An 18,913-nucleotide genomic window follows, 5' to 3' on the forward strand; every position below is an offset into this window, starting at 1 on the left:
ATAGACAGGAAGTGAGGTATGAGTATTTGAATGTCCAATTTTGGCCCATTTTTGCACATTTACAGGGGTCATACTTTTGCCCGCTTCTCCTACACGGTTAACCCGATTGACTTCAAACTTGGGCTGTACCATCTCAACACCTGGGACAACATCATGGTAAAAAATCTAAAGTTTTTGACATACTATATGACGGTGGCGGGGCATCAAATTTACAGTTTCAAAATTCTTACTTAACAAAGCATTGCCGGTGGTACGTTTAATTGAGAGCCACGAAAATTGGTACACATATGTAACAGACTATGATCTACAAAAAAGCCTGTTGGTGCCATATGCTAAACCTAACAGGAAGTCCGCCAGAGGCGAGGCATCAAATTTTGTGTTTCAAAATTCTTATTTAATGAAGCATTCCCGGCTGTACATTTCACCTAGAGTTACCAACATTTGAAGACATATGTAACAGCCCTCAAGGTACAAAAAACTCTTTTTGAACCATATGCTAAACCGAACAGGAAGTCCGCCATTTTGATTTACTTTGGAACGTGTTGCCATTTTTTGGGCCATTTCATAGGGGTCTTATTTTAACGAACTCCTCCTACAGAGTTTATCCGATCATCTCCAAACTTGGTGTGATTCATCTTAAAATGTTGAAGATGAAAAGTTATTGAAAGCTTTTTATTTCGTCGCATGCTGTTGCCGTGGCATGCACAGTTTGCAAAGGAAAAAATTCCCTCTTAATGAAGCATTCCCAGTTGTACGAAGCAGCTAGAGCTACGAAAATTTGGAGACAAATTTAACAGCCCACGATGTACAAAAAAGTCTCTTGGTGCCATGTGCTAAACCCAACAGGAAGTCCCGTAGGGGCCGGTCATCACATTTTGAGGTAAAAAACTCCTCTTTAACGAAGCATTCCCGGTTGTACGTTTCACCTAGCGCTATGATAATTTAGAGGCATACATAAGAGCCCACGATGTACAAAAAAGTCTCTTGGAACCATCTGCTAAACCAAACAGGAAGTCCGCCATTTTGATTTACGTTGGGATTTGTAGCCATTTTTTGTGGCCTTTTTTAGGGGTCATTTTTAACGAACTCCTCCTACAAAATTTATCCGACTGTCTTCAAACTTGGTGTGCTTCATCTTAAGATGTTTAAGATACAAAGTTATCGAAAGTTATTAATTTTGTCGCACGCTGTTTCATGGCGATGGATTGTTTGACAAGTAAAATGCTGCTTCTTTTTTTTTTGGGTCTAAACATGTGCAAAAACTCATGAAACTTTACACACACATCAGGCTTGTCATAAGCATGAATATTTTAGAGATTTCTTATTAAATTTGCAATAAATGCTTCAATAGCGCCCTCTAGACATTTTTATGAAGTCTTTCCGATTATATGATTCAGCTAGATGTGTGAATATTGGCAGGCATGCCTAATATATTCAAAAAGTATTCTATATAGCCATGTGCCAATCCATTTTGATTTTATTTTGTTAATTGTGCATCATTTTTGGCCTTTCCATGAAACTTTACAAACACAAAGCATGGCAAAAACGTTTAAAATTTAGATGGTTTCCTATTTGACAGTACCCCAACATGCCAGTACCCCGACGTGCAAATACCCCAACGTGGCCCGGGTTGCGAGGGCCCTTTATAGCTGCTCGCAGCTCTAGTTATTTTTTGTTATTATTCTTTTCCGCAAACAATCACATTTTTGAGACACTAAACGTGAACGAAAACTCACCAAACTTTACACACACGTCAGGCCTGGCGAAAAATTTGATATTTTAAAGTCGCCATAGGTGATAACAGAAAAATGGCTCCATAGCGCCACCTACATAGGTTAAACAGATCCCTGGCCAGCTACGATTGTCCGACGGCTATGAAAATTGTGTGGCACCTGTAGCACATCCAGATGAACAAAAACCTCTTTGATGTGTGTACCCTAAAATAGACAGGAAGTGAGATATGAGTATTTAAATGTCCAATTTTGGCCAATTTTTGCACATTTACAGGGGTCATACTTTTGCCTGCTTCTCCTACACGGTTAATCCAATTGACTTCAAACTTGGGATGTACCATCTCAAGACCTGGGACAACACCATGGTAAAAAATCTAAAGTTTTCGACATACTATATGACGGCGGTGGGGCATCAAATTTAGAGTTTCAAAACTCTTACTAAACGTAGTATTGCCGGTTGTATGTTTAACCTAGAGCTACGAAAATTGGTACACATATGTAACAGACTATGACCTACAAAAAAGTCTGTTGGTGCCATATGCTAAACCCAACAGGAAGTCCGCCAGAGGCGGGGCATCAAATTTTGAGTTTCAAAATTCTTACTTAATGAAGCATTCCCGGCTGTACGTTTCACCTAGAGTTACCAAAATTTAAAGACATATGTAACAGCCCTCAAGGTACAAAAAACTCTTTTTGAACCATATGCTAAACCTAACAGAAAGTCCACCATTTTGATTTACTTTGGAACGTGTTCCCATTTTTTTGGCCATTTCATAGGGGTCCTATTTTAACGAACTCCTCTTACAGAGTTTATCCGATCATCTTCAAACTTGGTGTGATTCATCTTAAGATGTTGAAGATGAAAAGTTATTGAAAGCTTTTTATTTCGCTGCACGCTGTTGTCGTGGCATGCACTTGTTTGCAAAGGAAAAAAATTCTTCTTAATGAAGAATTCTCAGTTGTACGAAGCAGCTAGAGCTACGAAAATTTGTAGACATATGTAACAGCCCACGATGTACAAAAAAGTCTCTTGCTGCTTTGTGCTAAACCCAACAGGAAGTCCCGCAAGGGCCGGGCATCACTTTTTGAGCTAAAATACTCCTCTTTAACGAAGCATTCCCGGTTGTACCTTTCACCTAGCGCTATGATAATTTGGAGGCATACATAAGAGCCCACGATGTACAAAAAAGTCTTTTAGAACCATATGCTAAGCCAAACAGGAAGTCCGGCATTTTGATTTACTTTGCTATTTGTAGCCATTTTTTGGGGGCCTTTTATAGGCCTCATATTTTCTACATAACTTATCAGATTGTCTTCATTCTTTGGCATGTTTCATCTGAAGTATTGCCGGTTATACGTTTAATCTAGAGCTACGAAAATTGGTACACATATGTAACAGACTATGATCTACAAAAAAGCCTGTTGGTGCCATATGTTAAACCTAACAGGAAGTCCGCCAGAGGCAGGGCATCAAATTTTGCATTTCAAAATTTTTACTTAATGAAAAATTTGAAGACATATGTAACAGCCCTCGAGGTACAAAAAACTCTTTTTGAACCATATGCTAAACCTAACAGGAAGTCTGCCATTTTGATTTACTTTGGAACATGTTGCCATTTTTTTGGCCATTTCATAGGGGTCTTATTTTAACGAACTCCTCCTACAGAGTTTATCCGATCATCTTCAAACTTGGTGTGATTCATCTTAAGATGTTGACGATGAAAAGTTATTGAAAGCTTTTTATTTCGTCGCACGCTGTTGTCGTGGCATGCACTGTTGGCAAAGGAAAAAAAAATCCTTCTTAATGCAGCGTTCCCAGTTGGACGAAGCAGCTCGAGCTACAAAAATTTGTAGACATATGTACACATTTGTCCACATATATATATTTACATATGCATGTAAAAAAATTATGTCAGGCTAAACTAAATGGTTGATTAGGCCCCACACATTTTCACCTTACCATACCCGGCCCTCTTTGCAAAAGGTTTGAACACTCCTGGCCTAAACCTAGGTGTATACTCAAACTATGCACGCACATAAAGCCTGGAACAAAATGTGTAATTTAGAGGGTTCTTGTTTTGTTTTTTGTATTCCTTATATTTCATGTCATTATACTTGACACACTATTTTTACTACTCACTGAATCAGTTATAAGAACATTTAATTGATACAATCCAATCACATCCTAGAGAATTGAAAACACATTCAATCATGAGGTTGTTAAGACACATTTACTTCTGTAGCACTTAACCACAAACAAGTTGCGACATCCCCTGATCTAACCCTCCAACCGGGCAAGGAAAAACTTTCAGGGGTCATATTTTAACGAACCCCTCCTACAAAATTTATCCGACTGTCTTCAAACTTGGTGTGTTTCATCTTAAGATGTTTAAGATGCAAAGTAATCGAAAGTTTTTTATTTTGTAACACGCTGTTGCCATAGCAATGCATTGTTTGTCAAGTGCTGCTTTTTTTTTTTTTATACACATGAAAACTCATGAAACTTTGCAAACACATCAGACTTGTCATGAACATGAATTTTCAGAGATTTATTGTGCAATTTGCAATAAATAGCGCCCTCTAGACATTTTTATGAAGCATTTCCGATTGTATGATTATGCTAGACCTACAAAAAAGTATTATGTAGCCATTTGCCAAACCAAAGAGGAAGTCCGCTATTTTGATTTTATTTTGGGAATTATACATAATTTTTGGCCTTCTTCATTAAACTTTGCACAGACAAGGCATGGAAAAAACTAACATTTTAAATGGTCCTTGTTCCATGTAACAGTACCCCAACGTGCCAGTACCCTGACGTGCAAGTAACCCAACGTTGTGCTCAATAGCGCCCTCTATGCATTTTTATGGAGCATTTCCAATTGTATGATTCAAGCGATACACAACTAAAGATGACTTGACCTAGATTTGTGAAAACTGGGAGGCATACCTATTAGCTTAAGACCTACAAAAAGTATTCTGTAGCCGTATGCTAAACCTAAAAGGAAGTCCGCCATTTTGAATTTATTTTGGGAATTGCGCACCATATTTTGCGATTATATGATTCAGCTAGATGTGTGAATATTTGGAGGCACACCTATCAGTCTAATACCTACAAAAATTATTTTATAGCCATGTGCCAAACCATTTTGATTTTATTTTGTTAATTGTGCATCATTTTTGGCCTTTCCATGAAACTTTGCAAGCACAAAGCCTGGCAAAAACATTTACAATTTAGACGGTTTCCTATGAAACAGGACCCCAACATGTCAGTACCCCGACGTGCAAGTACCCCAATGTGGCCCAGGTTGCGAGGGCCCTTTATAGCTGCTCGCAGCTCTAGTTATTCTTCTTTTTCTTCTCCGCAAACAATCGCATTTTTGAGACACTAAACGTGAACGAAAACTCACCAAACTTTACACGCACATCAGGCCTGGCGAAAAATTTGATATTTTAAAGTCGCCATACATGATAACAGAAAAATGGCTCTGTAGCGCCACCTACATAGGTTGAACGGATCCCTGTCCCGCTACGATTGTCCTACGGCTACGAAAATTGTGTGGCACCTGTAGCACATCCAGATGAACAAAAACCTCTTTGATAGTTGTACCCTAAAATAGACAAGAAGTGAGATATTAGTATTTAAATGTCCAATTTTGGCCCATTTTTGCACATTTACAGGGGTCATACTTTTGCCCGCTTCTCCTACACGGTTAACCCGATTGACTTCAAACTTGGGATGTACCATCTCAACACCTGGGACAACATCATGGTAAAAAATCTAAAGTTTTCGACATACTATATGACGGCGGTGGGGCATCAAATTTAGAGTTTCAAAACTCTTACTAAACGTAGTATTGCCGGTTGTATGTTTAACCTAGAGCTACGAAAATTGGTACACATATGTAACAGACTATGACGGACAAAAAACTCTTTTTGAACCATGTGCTAAACCTAACAGGAAGTCCACCATTTTGATTTACTTTGGAATGTGTTGCCATTTTTTTGGCCATTTCATAGGGGTCTTATTTTAACGAACTCCTCCTACAGTGTTTATCCGATCATCTTCAAACTTGGTGTGATTCATCTAAAGATGTTGAAGATGAAAAGTTATTGAAAGCTTTTTATTTCGTCGCACGCTGTTGTCGTGGCATGCACTGTTTGCAAAGGGAAAAAAAATCTTCTTAAAGAAGCATTCCCAGTTGTACGAAGCAGCTAGAGCTACGAAAATTTGTAGACATATGTAAGCCCAAGATGTACAAAAATGTCTCTTGGTGACCTGTGCTAAACCCGACAGGAAGTCCCCCAGGGGCCGGGCATCACATTTTGAGCTAAAAAAACTCCTCTTTAACAAAGCATGCCCGGCTGTACGTTTCACCTAGACTTACCAAAATTTGAAGAGGTATGTAACAGCCCTGGAGGTACAAAAAACAGTTTTTGAACCATCTGCTAAACCAAACAGGAAGTCCGCCATTTTGATTTACGTCGGCATTTGTAGCCATTTTTTGTGGCCTTTCTTAGGGGTCATATTTTCACGAACTCCTCGTACAAAATTCATCCGACCGTCTTCAAACTTGGTGTGTTTCATCTTAAGATGTTTAAGATGCAAAGTTATCGAAAGTTTTTTATTTTGTCACATGCTGTTGCCATAGCGATACATTGTTTGCCAAGTAAAGTGCTGCTTCTTTTTTCTCGTCTATACATGTGTGAAAACTCATGAAACTTTGCACACACATCAGACTTGACATGAACATGAATTTTTAGAGATTTCTTGTGCAATTTGCAATAAATCGCGCACTCTATACATTTTTATGGAGCATTTCCGATTGGATGATTCAAGCGCGAAATAACTAAAGATGACTTGACTTGCCCTAGATTTGTGAAAACTCAGAGGCATACCTATTAGTCTAAGACCTACAAAAAGTATTCTGTAGCCGTATGCTAAACCTAAAAGGAAGTCCGCCATTTTGAATTTATTTTGGGAATTGCGCACCATATTTTGCGTTTTGATTAAACTTTGCACACACAAGGCTTGTCAAAAACATTTTAGATGGTCCTTGTCCTATTTGACAGTACCCCAACGTGCCAGTACCCCGACGTGCAAGTACCCCAACGTGGCCCGAGTTGCGAGGGCCCTTTATAGCTGCTCGCAGCTCTAGTTATTCTTCTTTTTCTTCTCCGCAAACAATCGCATTTTTGAGACACTAAACGTGAACGAAAACTCACCAAACTTTACACGCACATCAGGCCTGGCGAAAAATTTGATATTTTAAAGTCGCCATACATGATAACAGAAAAATGGCTCTGTAGCGCCACCTACATAGGTTGAACGGATCCCTGTCCCGCTACGATTGTCCTACGGCGACGAAAATTGTGTGGCACCTGTAGCACATCCAGATGAACAAAAACCTCTTTGATAGTTGTACCCTAAAATAGACAGGAAGTGAGATATGAGTATTTAAATGTCCAATTTTGACCCATTTTTGCACATTTACAGGGGTCATACTTTTGCCCGCTTCTCCTACACGGTTAACCCGATTGACTTCAAACTTGGGATGTACCATCTCAACACCTGGGACAACATCATGGTAAAAAATCTAGAGTTTTTGACATACTATATGACGGCGGCGGGGCATCAAATTTAGAGTTTCAAAATTCTTACTTTACGTAGTATTGCCGGTTGTACGTTTAACCTAGAGCTACGAAAATTGGTACACATATGTAACAGACTATGATCTACAAAAAAGTCTGTTGGTGCCATATGCTAAACCCAACAGGAAGTCCGCCAGAGGCGGGGCATCAAATTTTGCGTTTCAAAATTCTTACTTAAAGAAGCATTCCCGGCTGTACGTTTCACCTAGAGTTACCAAAATTTGAAGACATATGTAACAGCCCTCAAGGTACAAAAAACTCTTTTTGAACCATGTGCTAAACCTAACAGAAAGTCCACCATTTTGATTTACTTTGGAACATGTTGCCATTTTTTTGGCCATTTCATAGGGGTCTTATTTTAACAAACTCCTCCTACAGAGTTTATCCCATCATCTTCAAACTTGGTGTGATTCATCTTAAGATGTTGAAGATGAAAAGTTATTGAAAGCTTTTTATTTCGTCGCACGGTGTTGCCGTGGCATGCACTTGTTTGCAAAGGAAAAAAATTCTTCTTAATGAAGAATTCCCAGTTGTACGAAGCAGCTAGAGCTACGAAAATTTGTAGACATATGTAACAGCCCACAATGTACAAAAAAGACTCTTGGTGCTATGTGCTAAACCCAACAGGAAGTCCCCCAGGGGCCGGGCATCACATTTTGAGCTAAAAAAAACTCCTCTTTAACAAAGCATTCCCGGTTGTACGTTTTACCAAGAGTTACCAAAATTTGAAGACATATGTAACAGGCCTCGAGGTACAAAAAACTCTTTTTGAAACATGTGCTAACCCCAACAGGAAGTCCGCCATTTTGATTTACTTTGGAACGTGTTGCCATTTTTTTGGCCATTTCATAGGGGTCTCATTTTAACGAACTCCTCCTACAGAGTTTATCCGATCATCTCCAAACTTGGTGTGATTCATCTTAAGATGTTGACGATGAAAATTTATTGAAAGCTTTTTATTTTGTCGCACGCTGTTGTCGTGGCATGCACTTGTTTGCAAAGGAAAAAAAATCCTTCTTAATGAAGCATTCCCAGTTGTACGAAGCAGCTAGAGCTATGAAAATTTGGAGACATATGTAACAGCCCACGATGTACAAAAAAAAGTCTCTTGGTGCCATGTGCTAAACCCAACAGGAAGTCCCCCAGGGGCCGGGCATCACATTTTGTGCTAAAAAAAACAAACTCCTCTTTAACGAAGCATTCACGGTTGTACGTTTCACCTAGAGCTATGATAATTTGGAGGCATACATAAGAGCCCACGATGTTCAAAAAAGTCTCTTGGAACCAAATGCTAAACCAAACAGGAAGTCTGACATTTTGATTTACTTTGGTATTTGTAGCCACTTTTTGGGGCCTTTTATAGGGGTCATATTTTAACGAACCCCTCCTACAAAATTTGTCCGACTGTCTTCAAACTTGGTGTGTTTCATCTTAAGATGTTTAAGATGCAAAGTAATCGAAAGTTTTTTATTTTGTCACACGCTGTTGCCATAGCAATGCATTGTTTGCCAAGTGCTGCTTTTTTTTTTTATTTATACATGTGTGAAAACTCATGAAACTTTGCAAACACATCAGACTTGTCATGAACATGAATTTTTAGAGATTTATTGTGCAATTTGCAATAAATAGCGCCCTCTAGACATTTTTATGAAGCATTTCCGATTGTATGATTATGCTAGACCTACAAAAAAGTATTATGTAGCCATTTGCCAAACCAAAGAGGAAGTCCGCTATTTTGATTTTATTTTGGGAATTATACATCATTTTTGGCCTTTTTCATTAAACTTTGCACAGACAAGGCATGGAAAAAACTAACATTTTAAATGGTCCTTGTTCCATGTAACAGTACCCCAACGTGCCAGTACCCTGACGTGCAAGGAACCCAACGTTGTGCTCAATAGCGCCCTCTATGCATTTTTATGGAGCATTTCCAATTGTATGATTCAAGCGATACACAACTAAAGATGACTTGACCTAGATTTGTGAAAACTAGGAGGCATACCTATTAGCTTCGCATTTTTGAGACACTAAACATGAACGTAAACTCACCAAATTTTACACACACATCAGGCCTGGCGAAAAATTTGATATTTTAAAGTCGCCATAGATGATAACAGAAAAATGGCTCTGGAGCGCCACCTACATAGGTTAAACGGATCCCTGTCCCGCTATGATTGTCCTACGGCTATGAAAATTGTGTGGCACCTGTAGCACATCCAGATGAACAAAAACCTCTTTGATATGTGTACCCTGAAATAGACAGGAAGTGAGATATGAGTATTTAAATGTCCAACTTTGGCCCATTTTTGCACATTTACAGGGGTCATACTTTTGCCCGCTTCTCCTACACGGTTAACCCGATTGACTTCAAACTTGGGATGTACCATCTCAACACCTGGGACAACATCATGGTAAAAAATCTAGAGTTTTTGACATACTATATGACGGCGGCGGGGCATCAAATTTAGAGTTTAATAATTCTTACTGAACGAAGCATTGCCGGTTGTACGTTTAATCTAGAGCTACGAAAATTGGTAAACATATGTAACAGACTATGACCTACAAAAAACTCTTTTTGAACCATGTGCTAAACCTAACAGGAAGTCCACCATTTTGATTTACTTTGGAATGTGTTGCCATTTTTTTGGCCATTTCATAGGGGTCTTATTTTAACGAACTCCTCCTACAGTGTTTATCCGATCATCTTCAAACTTGGTGTGATTCATCTAAAGATGTTGAAGATGAAAAGTTATTGAAAGCTTTTTATTTCGTCGCACGCTGTTGTCGTGGCATGCACTGTTTGCAAAGGAAAAAAAAATCTTCTTAAAGAAGCATTCCCAGTTGTACGAAGCAGCTAGAGCTACGAAAATTTGTAGACATATGTAACAGCCCAAGATGTACAAAAATGTCTTTTGGTGACCTGTGCTAAACCCGACAGGAAGTCCCCCATCGGCCGGGCATCACATTTTGAGCTAAAAAACTCCTCTTTAACAAAGCATGCCCGGCTGTACGTTTCACCTAGCGCTATGATAATTTGGAGGCATACATAAGAGCCCACGATGTACAAAAAAGTCTCTTAGAACCATATGCTAAACCAAACAGGAAGTCCGGCATTTTGATTTACGCCTTTTTTAGGGGTCACATTTTAACGAACTCCTACGAAATGTATCCGACTGTCTTCCAACTTGGTGTGTTTCATCTTAAGATGTTTAAGATGCAAAGTTATTGAAAGTTTTTTTTTTTTTGTCGCAAGCCGGTCCCATAGCGATGCATTATTTGCCAAGTAAAATGCTGCTTTTTTTTTTTTTTTGTCTAAACGAGCGAAAACTCATGAAACTTTACACACACATCAGACTTGTCATAAACATGAATATTTTAGAGATTTCTTGTGCAATTTGCAATAAATGGCTCAATAGCGCCCTATAGACATTTTTATGAAGCTTTTGGAAATGTATGATTCAGCTAGATTTGTAAAAATTGGGATACCTATCAGCCTAAGACTGACAAAAAAGTTTCTAAAGCCATATGCTAAACCAAACAGGAAGTCTGCCATTTTGATTTACTTTGCTATTTGTAGCCATTTTTGGGGGCCTTTTATAGGCCTCATATTTGCTACAAAACTTATCAGATTGTCTTCATTCTTTGGCGTGTTTCATCTGAAGATATTTAAGATGAAAAGTTATTGAAATTGTTTGTCACGCCTTTGCTCTAGCGATGCATTGTTTGCAAAGAAAAATGCTTCTTTTTTTTTTGAAAGTCTAAACATGAGCGAAAACTCAAAACTTTGCACACAGATCAGACCTCTCAAGAACATGAATATTTTAGAGATTTGTTGTGCAATTTGTAATAAATGGCTCAATAGCGCCCTCTAGACATGTTTTATGAAGTATTTCCGATTATATGATTCAGCTAGTTGTGTGAATATTTGGAGGCACACCTATCAGTCTAATACCTACAAAAATTATTCTATAGCCATGTGCCAAACCATTTTGATTTTATTTTGTTAATTGTGCATCATTTTTGGCCTTTCCATGAAACTTTGCAAGCACAAAGCATGGCAAAAACATTTACAATTTAGACGGTTTCCTATGAAACAGTACCCCAACATGTCAGTACCCCGACGTGCAAGTACCCCAACGTGGCCCAGGTTGCGAGGGCCCTTTATAGCTGCTCGCAGCTCTAGTTGTATTTATTTTTGATAGCCTCTATGGACATTAAAAGCAATATCGTGAATGAAGGATATTCTTAATAACTCCACGGTACATTCTCCAAAAAAAATCCCACACTTGACATGTATGCTTATAATCAAGGCCTGAAGGTATCTCTATGACAACATTCAGTTAATACAGCGCCACCTAGCCCTTGAGGCTTATATAAAAAAATAAAATAAAATACTCCACATACGGTATTTTGTACAAAAAATGTACACTCATTCTAAGTGTGATAACTAAGTCATTTATGAATATTCTTTTAGTTTCCACCACTCAAATTGTTCACTGGCTTCACACCAATCCAAACGTATGTACGTTTCCATTTTGTTTTATTCATTTTTGATTGCCCCTTTGGACAATAAAAGTAACATTGTGCAATGAGTACAACGAGCGATGATGTGTATATACACTTTTACAAAAAATACCAATCAGGGCAACTCATTGCCTAAAAATAAAAAAGGACGCTGATTTTTGCAGGTCTTAACAATCACCAAAACCCGTTGAGCTTGACACACACACTGTCAAAAAAATATTCTACATGTTAACGTTTATTATGCCATTTTCAAAGAAATTTTGCTTCCAATATGCCAGTACCCCAACGTGCCAGTACCCCAACGTGCCAGTACCCCAACGTGCAAGTACCCCAACGTGCAAGGACCCCAACGTGGCCCAGGCTGCGAGGGTCCTTTTTAGCTGCTCGCAGCTCTAGTTTGTTTTTGTTTTTTTAATTCAACACGGTAATCTAACTTCTATCCAAAGCCACATGCCTCCGTGTTGGATGGTAGTTGCTACGGAAGCCCAGCGGCGCCAATCACGGAAGCCCAATGAGAAACATGTGCATTGAAATGAACAGAGCAGTCAAATTGACGGGTAAAGTTGTAATTACTCCTAAATGTTTTTCTATTTTTAATACAATAACATGGCAGTGCAAAAATATATATATATACAGAGAGAGAAAAAGTCAAAAGACCTGGAACATTGTTGATCTATGTAATTAGAGTAACAACAAATCCAATTTTGAGAACAGTCAAAATGACGGCTCTGGGAGATCTAGTGTTTAAGGCTGGATTCGGGTTTGAATTTCTCACGCTCTGTCTGCGGATGTGACGTCATGCGCGCTTTGTAAAAAGGAAGCGTGTAGTTTCATTTTTCAGCCACACATGGCAGTAGTCATTTTAAATTCAATTTCCTGCATTGAGCAGCTTTAATAAAATTATTAGACATCTAGTAAATAACACAATAATAATTATACAATGCTTGCTAAAACTTTCTCAATAATATTCATCTGCAAATGTTTGACAAATGAGCAAACGGTACAGTGGAACTCAAACGTTCAGCATCTACAGTATGTCCTCTTGAAAGTTGATATATGCCACCCACCTGACAACCAATGTAACCAAATTTCCAGCTTCCATGGATGTCGGAAGCAGCAGACATTGGGTAACCAATGCCTGCCACCCCAATGTCGGTAAAGGCCAAGTTGATGATAATAAAATTGGTCGCAGTGCGGAGCTCCTTGAACTTTACAAACATTAGAAGAACGACAATGTTGCTTAATAGACTGATGACACCTGCAAAGAGGAAAGGTTAAAAAAAACAAACAAACTCAGAACTAGTCTTTTTTTTTTTTTTTAATTGTGGGAACACTGTTAATGTTTGGAATTGGAAGAATAATAACAGTCAAGGCGGGAATTTTTAAAATATGTTAATGTTGGAATGGAATGTAGCCGCGAGGGGGCACAAGCCAGTGTCTTCTTGTGCCGGTCCCAAGCCCGGATAAATACAGAGGGTTGTGTCAGGAAGGGCATCCGACGTAAAACTTTGGCCAAACCAAACATGCGCATCAAATATATGACTTCCATACCGGATCGGTCGTGGCCCGGGTTAACAACGACCATCATCGGTGCTGTTGACCTACAGGGTACCGGTGGAAATTGGACTACTGTTGGTCGAAGAAGGAGAGGAGGAAGGTGTGTTCGTAGGAAGAAAGAGAAGAGGAACACCACTAGTGTAGGACTTAAGAGTAGGGACTTTAAATGTTGGGAGTATGACAGGAAAAGGTAGGGAGCTGGTTGACATGATGCAGAGGACGAAGGTGGACATACTGTGTGTTCAGGAGACCAGGTGGAAAGGGAGCAAAGCTAGAAGTTTAGGAGCTGGTTTCAAATTGTTTTTATCATGGGTTAAATAGGAAGAGAAATGGAGTAGGAGTTATCGTGAAGGAGGAGTTTGTTAAGAACGTCCTGGAGGTAAAAAAAAGAGTGTCAGATAGGGTCATGAGCCTGAAGTTAGGAATCAAAGGCGTGGTGATTAACGTTGTTAGTGGGTATGCGCCACAGGTAGGATGTGAGCTGGTGGAGAAGGAGAACTTTTGGTTGGAACTTGATGAAATGATGCAGAGCATCCCTAGAAGTTAGACAATTGTCATTGGTGCAGACTTCAATGGACATGTTGGTGCAGGAAACGGAGGAGATGAGGAGTTGATGGGCAGGTTTGGTATCCAGGAGAGGAACGCAGAAGGACAGCTGGTGGTTGATTTTGCAAAAAGGATGGAAATGGCTGTTGTGAATACTTTCTTCCAGAAGAGGCAGGAACATACGGTGACCTACAAAAGTGGAGGTAGAAGTACACAGGTAGACTACATCTTTTGTAGACGGTGTAATTTGAAGGAGATCAGTGACTGCAAAGTAGTGGTAGGCGAGAGTCTAGCCAGACAGCATAGGATGGTTGTGTGTAGGATGACTCAGGTGGTGAGGAAGACAAAGAGGCCAAGGCCAGAGCCGAAGACGAAATGGTGGAAGTGAAAAAGGAAGAGTGCTGTATGACTTTCAGGAAGGAGTTGAGAAAGGCTCTGGGTGGCGAGGATGTGCTCCCAGATGACTGGACAACTACAGCAAATGTGATCAGGCAGACAGGTAGGACAGTCCTTGGTGTGTCATCTGGAAGGAAAGGAGATAAGGAGACTTGGTGGTGGAATGAGGAGGTGCAGAAGTGGATCCAGAGAAAGAGGTTAGCTAAGAAGTGAGACACAGAGGACTGAAGAAAGTAGAAAGGCGTACGGGGAAATACAGCGTAAGGTGAAAGTAGAAGTGGCAAAGGCCAAACAAGGGGTTGACGATGACTTGTATGCTAGGTTGGACAGTAAGGAGGGAGAGACTGATCTATACAGGCTGGCAAGGCTAAGAGATAGAGATGGGAAGGACGTGCAGCAGGTTAGGGTAATAAAGGATAGGGATGGAAGAGTGTTGACAGATGCCAGCGGTGTGATGGGAAGATGGAAAGAGTACTTTGAAGAGTTGATGAATGAGGAAAATGAGAGAGAACGAAGAGTAGAAGGGGTGACTGTTGTGGACCAGTAAGTAGCAAAGATTAGTAAGGATGAAGTGAGAAGGGCATTGAAGAGGATGAAGAGTGGAAAGGTACTCAGTCCTGATGATATACCTGTGGAGGTATGGAAGTGTCTAGGAGAGGTAGCAGTAGAATTTCTGACTGGGTTGTTCAACAGGATCTTAGATAGTGAGAAAATGCCTGAGGAGTGGAGGAGAAGTGTGCTGGTGCCCATTTTTAAGAACAAGGGAGACGTGCAGAATTGTGGCAACGACAGAGGAATAAAGCTGATGAGCCACACAATGAAACTATGGGAAAGAGTAGTGGAAGCTAGACTGAGGGCAGATGTGAACATTTGTGAGCAGCAGTATGGTTTCATGCCAAAAAAAAAAAAAAAAGTACGACAGATGCAGTATTTGCTTTGAGGATGTTGATTGAGAAGTACAGAGAAGGTCAGAAGGAGCTGCATTGTGTCTTTGTTGACCTGGAGGAAGCTTATGACAGGGTGCCCAGGAAGGAACTGTGGTTTTGTATGAGGATGTCTGGAGTGGCGGAGAAGTATGTTCATGTGGTGCAGGACATGTATGAGGACTGTAAGACAGTGGTGAGGTGTGCTGTAGGTGTGACGGAGGAGTTCAAGGTGGAGGTGGGACTACATCAGGGATCAGCTCTGAGTCCCTTCTTGCAATGGTAATGGACAGGATGACAGATGAGGTTAGACAGGAATCCCCATGGACTATGATGTTTGCAGATGACATAGTGAGCTGTACTGAGAGCAGGGAACAGGTGGAGGAGAAGCTAGAGGCGTGGAGGTTTGCCCTGGAAAGGAGGGGAATGAAGGTTAGCCATAGCAAGACGTATCTGTGTGTGAATGAGAGGGACCCAAGTGGAAGAGTGAGGTTACAAGGAGAAGAGACCAAGAAGGTGGAGGCGTTTAAGTATTTAGGGTCAACAGTCCAGCAATGGAGAGTGTGGATAAGAAGTGAAGAAGCGTGTGCAGGCAGGCTGGAACGGGTGGAGAAAAGTGTCAGGTGTGATGTGATAGAAGAGTTTCAGCTAAAATGAAAGGAAAGGTTTATAAAACTGTGGTGAGACCAGCAATGTTGTTTGGTCTGGAGACAGTGCCACTGAGAAAAAGACAGGAGGCAGAGCTGGAGGTGGCAGAGATGAAGATGCTGAGATTCTCTTTGGGAGTGACCAGGTTGGATTGGATCAGGAATGAGTATATCAGAGGGACAGCACATATTAGAAGCTTTGGAGATAAAGTCAGAGAGGCCAGACTTAGATGGTTTGGACATGTCCAGAGGAGAGATAGTGACTATATTGGAAGAAGGATGCCGAGTTTTCAAATGCCAGGCAGAAGAACGAGAGGAAGACCAAAGAGGAGGTTTGTGGATGTAGTTAAAGAGGACATGAAGGTAGTTGGTGTGAGAGCAGAGGACGCAGAGGACAGTTAGATGGAGGCAACTGATTCGCTGTGGCGACCCCTGAAGGGAAAAGCCGAAAGAAGAAGAAGTTAATGTTGGAATGGAGGAATAAGATGAGAACAGTTTCAAGGGATACTTGACTCATTGAGTCTTTTTTTTAACAGTAAGAAAATATTTTGTCTATAATTAATGTGATAACTATTTATTATAAATTATTTTTCATAAACAATTAATACCTTTAAAAACTGTTTGCCGCTTACTGTCGACTGAATATGACATCAGCTGTGCTGCGGAAACAGGTAACGACCAATCGTCGCTTCATGTGACTTTTGAAAGAGTTTTGAGTATGTTTGAGTTGTAAATTGACTGCTTGGTTTTGGTTTTGTTTGTACTTTGTTTGATGTATGTTGTTTATTGAATTAAAATAAAAAGTATTTCAAAAAAAAAAAAAAAAAAAAGAGCAATCTTGGCTCAGTTTGCTGACCAAACCCAGAAAACAGGTGAGCCATGACTGGTCGTTAACTATTTCCTCAGCACAGGTGATGTCATCTTCAGTCGAGAGCAAGTGGAAAAGTGTGTTTTTAAAGGTATTAATGAAAAAGAATTAAGTTAAGTTAATTCTGGATAAAATATAAACTTTTTACTGCTGAAAATGGTTCAATGAGTCAAGTATTTCTTTAAAATTGGAACAGTTTGAATCAGTAAAAAAGAAAATTAGAGAAGAAAAGCAAAAAAATAATCATTTTGGTGTTTTATTTAGAAATTTAGAAAAATAATTGTGGTCGGTATAAACTCAACAGTTTAATTTTGTTTTATTTTAATGGTATGAATCAGAACAACAAAATGTAGAAATTAGAGGAGAAAAAAAAATCTTAATTTTTTGCTTTTAATTTAAAATGGGGGGGGGGGGGGGGGTGATGCAATAGGGAAACCTGAATAGTTTAAAGTTGGATTGGATCGGCTGTAGAAATTACAGGAGGGAAAAAAAATCTATATACAGTTCTGGGTTTTATTTTGACATTTTGAAAATAATTGTGGGAGGAATAAACTCAACAGTTTAAGTTGGAATAGTTTAAATTGGACCAAAAAAATGGATATTAGGCTATATGAGGAAAGAAAAAGACAGCAAATAATTCTTCTCATTTATTTATTTTTATTTTATTTGGAAATTTTGGAAAAAAAATTTGGTAGGGTATAAGCTGAGCAGTTTCAAATTGGAATGGTTTAAATCAGTCAAAAAATTTAGACATTAGAGGAGAAAAAAAAACAATTATTGGGTTTTACTTTGAAAAAAGTTACGGTAGAGATGAGCTGAAAAGTTTAAACTGTTTGATTTGCTAAAAAAATGTTAAAGCTCGAGAAAAAAAAAAACAGAATAGACATTTTGAACAACAATTAAGGGTGTCATAATTTTTCAATCCATTATTTATATTATTAATAGACACCATTATGTTCGGCTGGATCATGATTGGCTGGTTATGCAAAATAGGTGATCGGCTGTAATGTCCTAATTTTCTTGATCAATCAATGATGTCATTGATCAGCTCAGCAAAATAAAACATTACATGGTATATTCGATGATTATCGATTATTATTATTATTATCGATGTTTTTTTTTAAATTGTTTTAATTATTATTTTTTTCTTTCCTTAACCGAGGTGTACCGACAATTTTATCCATTTTGTGTATTAAACGTATTCTAAGTAAGGCAAAATGGCCATTATTTTTAAGAAAATGTAAACAGGTAACATTCAATTACAGGTACATGTTGCTGCATCAGAAAATGGTGTCAGTGGAATTATGGGGAATTATTCAGGACACAAATTACCCTGGAATTATAATTTTTAAATTTATATTTAAGTATGTATTCAACTAACTGAGTACGGTAGTATTGAACAGATTTCCTTTACTTAGTAAATGGCACTTCATTTATATAGTACTTCCCCACCTTACAAGACCCTCAAAGCGCTTTACATTTTGACTACTCATTCTCCTACGAGAGAATGATGCAGCATCAGGAGAAAGTGGGGGTTGATCTAAAGTAAACAGTTTGTTCTTCCTTACCTGCTGTTATAAGGTATGCAGCCACTATGTTGTGCTCAAGTTGTGAAAAGGAACTCTTTCCTCCATAAGGCATATCGTCACTTGAAACGTTGAGTCCAGTGTCGATTCCCATTCTTGCAAATGTCACTCAAAAAGTAAAGGCAAGTAACAACAAAATAATTTGAAAATAGAGTTCCCCAAATTTCAGAATGTTGCTCTTCTCGTCTGCTTATTGTATTGCAATATGTGGGAGATCTATGTACAAGGATGAGGCAGAGAGGATTATTACATACCACTGTTCCTTTTGTTGCCACGTAACGGGAAGCAGTCTCATGGGCAGCAAGCAGGGTTCTGCTTGAGACGATTACAGCTCACGTGGAATTTTCTTGCAAACGAGGCTTTAGCCATTAAGCTTTGCCATTACGAAACAAATGCAAAACACCATTTTTAAATACATACTACAACACAAGAATATAAAATTGATTCCAATCCACCCAACTTTTAATTTATAGAAAATGACGTT

General features: G+C 39.1%; 1 protein-coding gene across 1 annotated transcript in view; it reads right to left on the reverse strand.

Annotated features, from left to right (window-relative positions):
- rrh (retinal pigment epithelium-derived rhodopsin homolog) overlaps positions 1 to 18,709 on the reverse strand; it is a 200,405-nt gene extending 181,696 nt beyond the window's left edge. The window contains exons 1-3 of the mRNA XM_077538869.1: positions 18,684 to 18,709; positions 18,412 to 18,537; positions 12,974 to 13,164 (exon numbers count right to left, since the gene is read on the reverse strand). Coding sequence (XP_077394995.1) covers positions 12,974 to 13,164; positions 18,412 to 18,523 — 303 coding nt within the window. The 5' untranslated portion in view covers positions 18,524 to 18,537; positions 18,684 to 18,709. The remainder of the gene's footprint in view (positions 1 to 12,973; positions 13,165 to 18,411; positions 18,538 to 18,683) is intronic.
- Positions 18,710 to 18,913: the final 204 nt, after the last annotated feature.

The sequence above is a fragment of the Festucalex cinctus genome, chromosome 12 (assembly GCF_051991245.1).
Source record: "Festucalex cinctus isolate MCC-2025b chromosome 12, RoL_Fcin_1.0, whole genome shotgun sequence".
Lineage (NCBI taxonomy): Eukaryota > Metazoa > Chordata > Actinopteri > Syngnathiformes > Syngnathidae > Festucalex > Festucalex cinctus.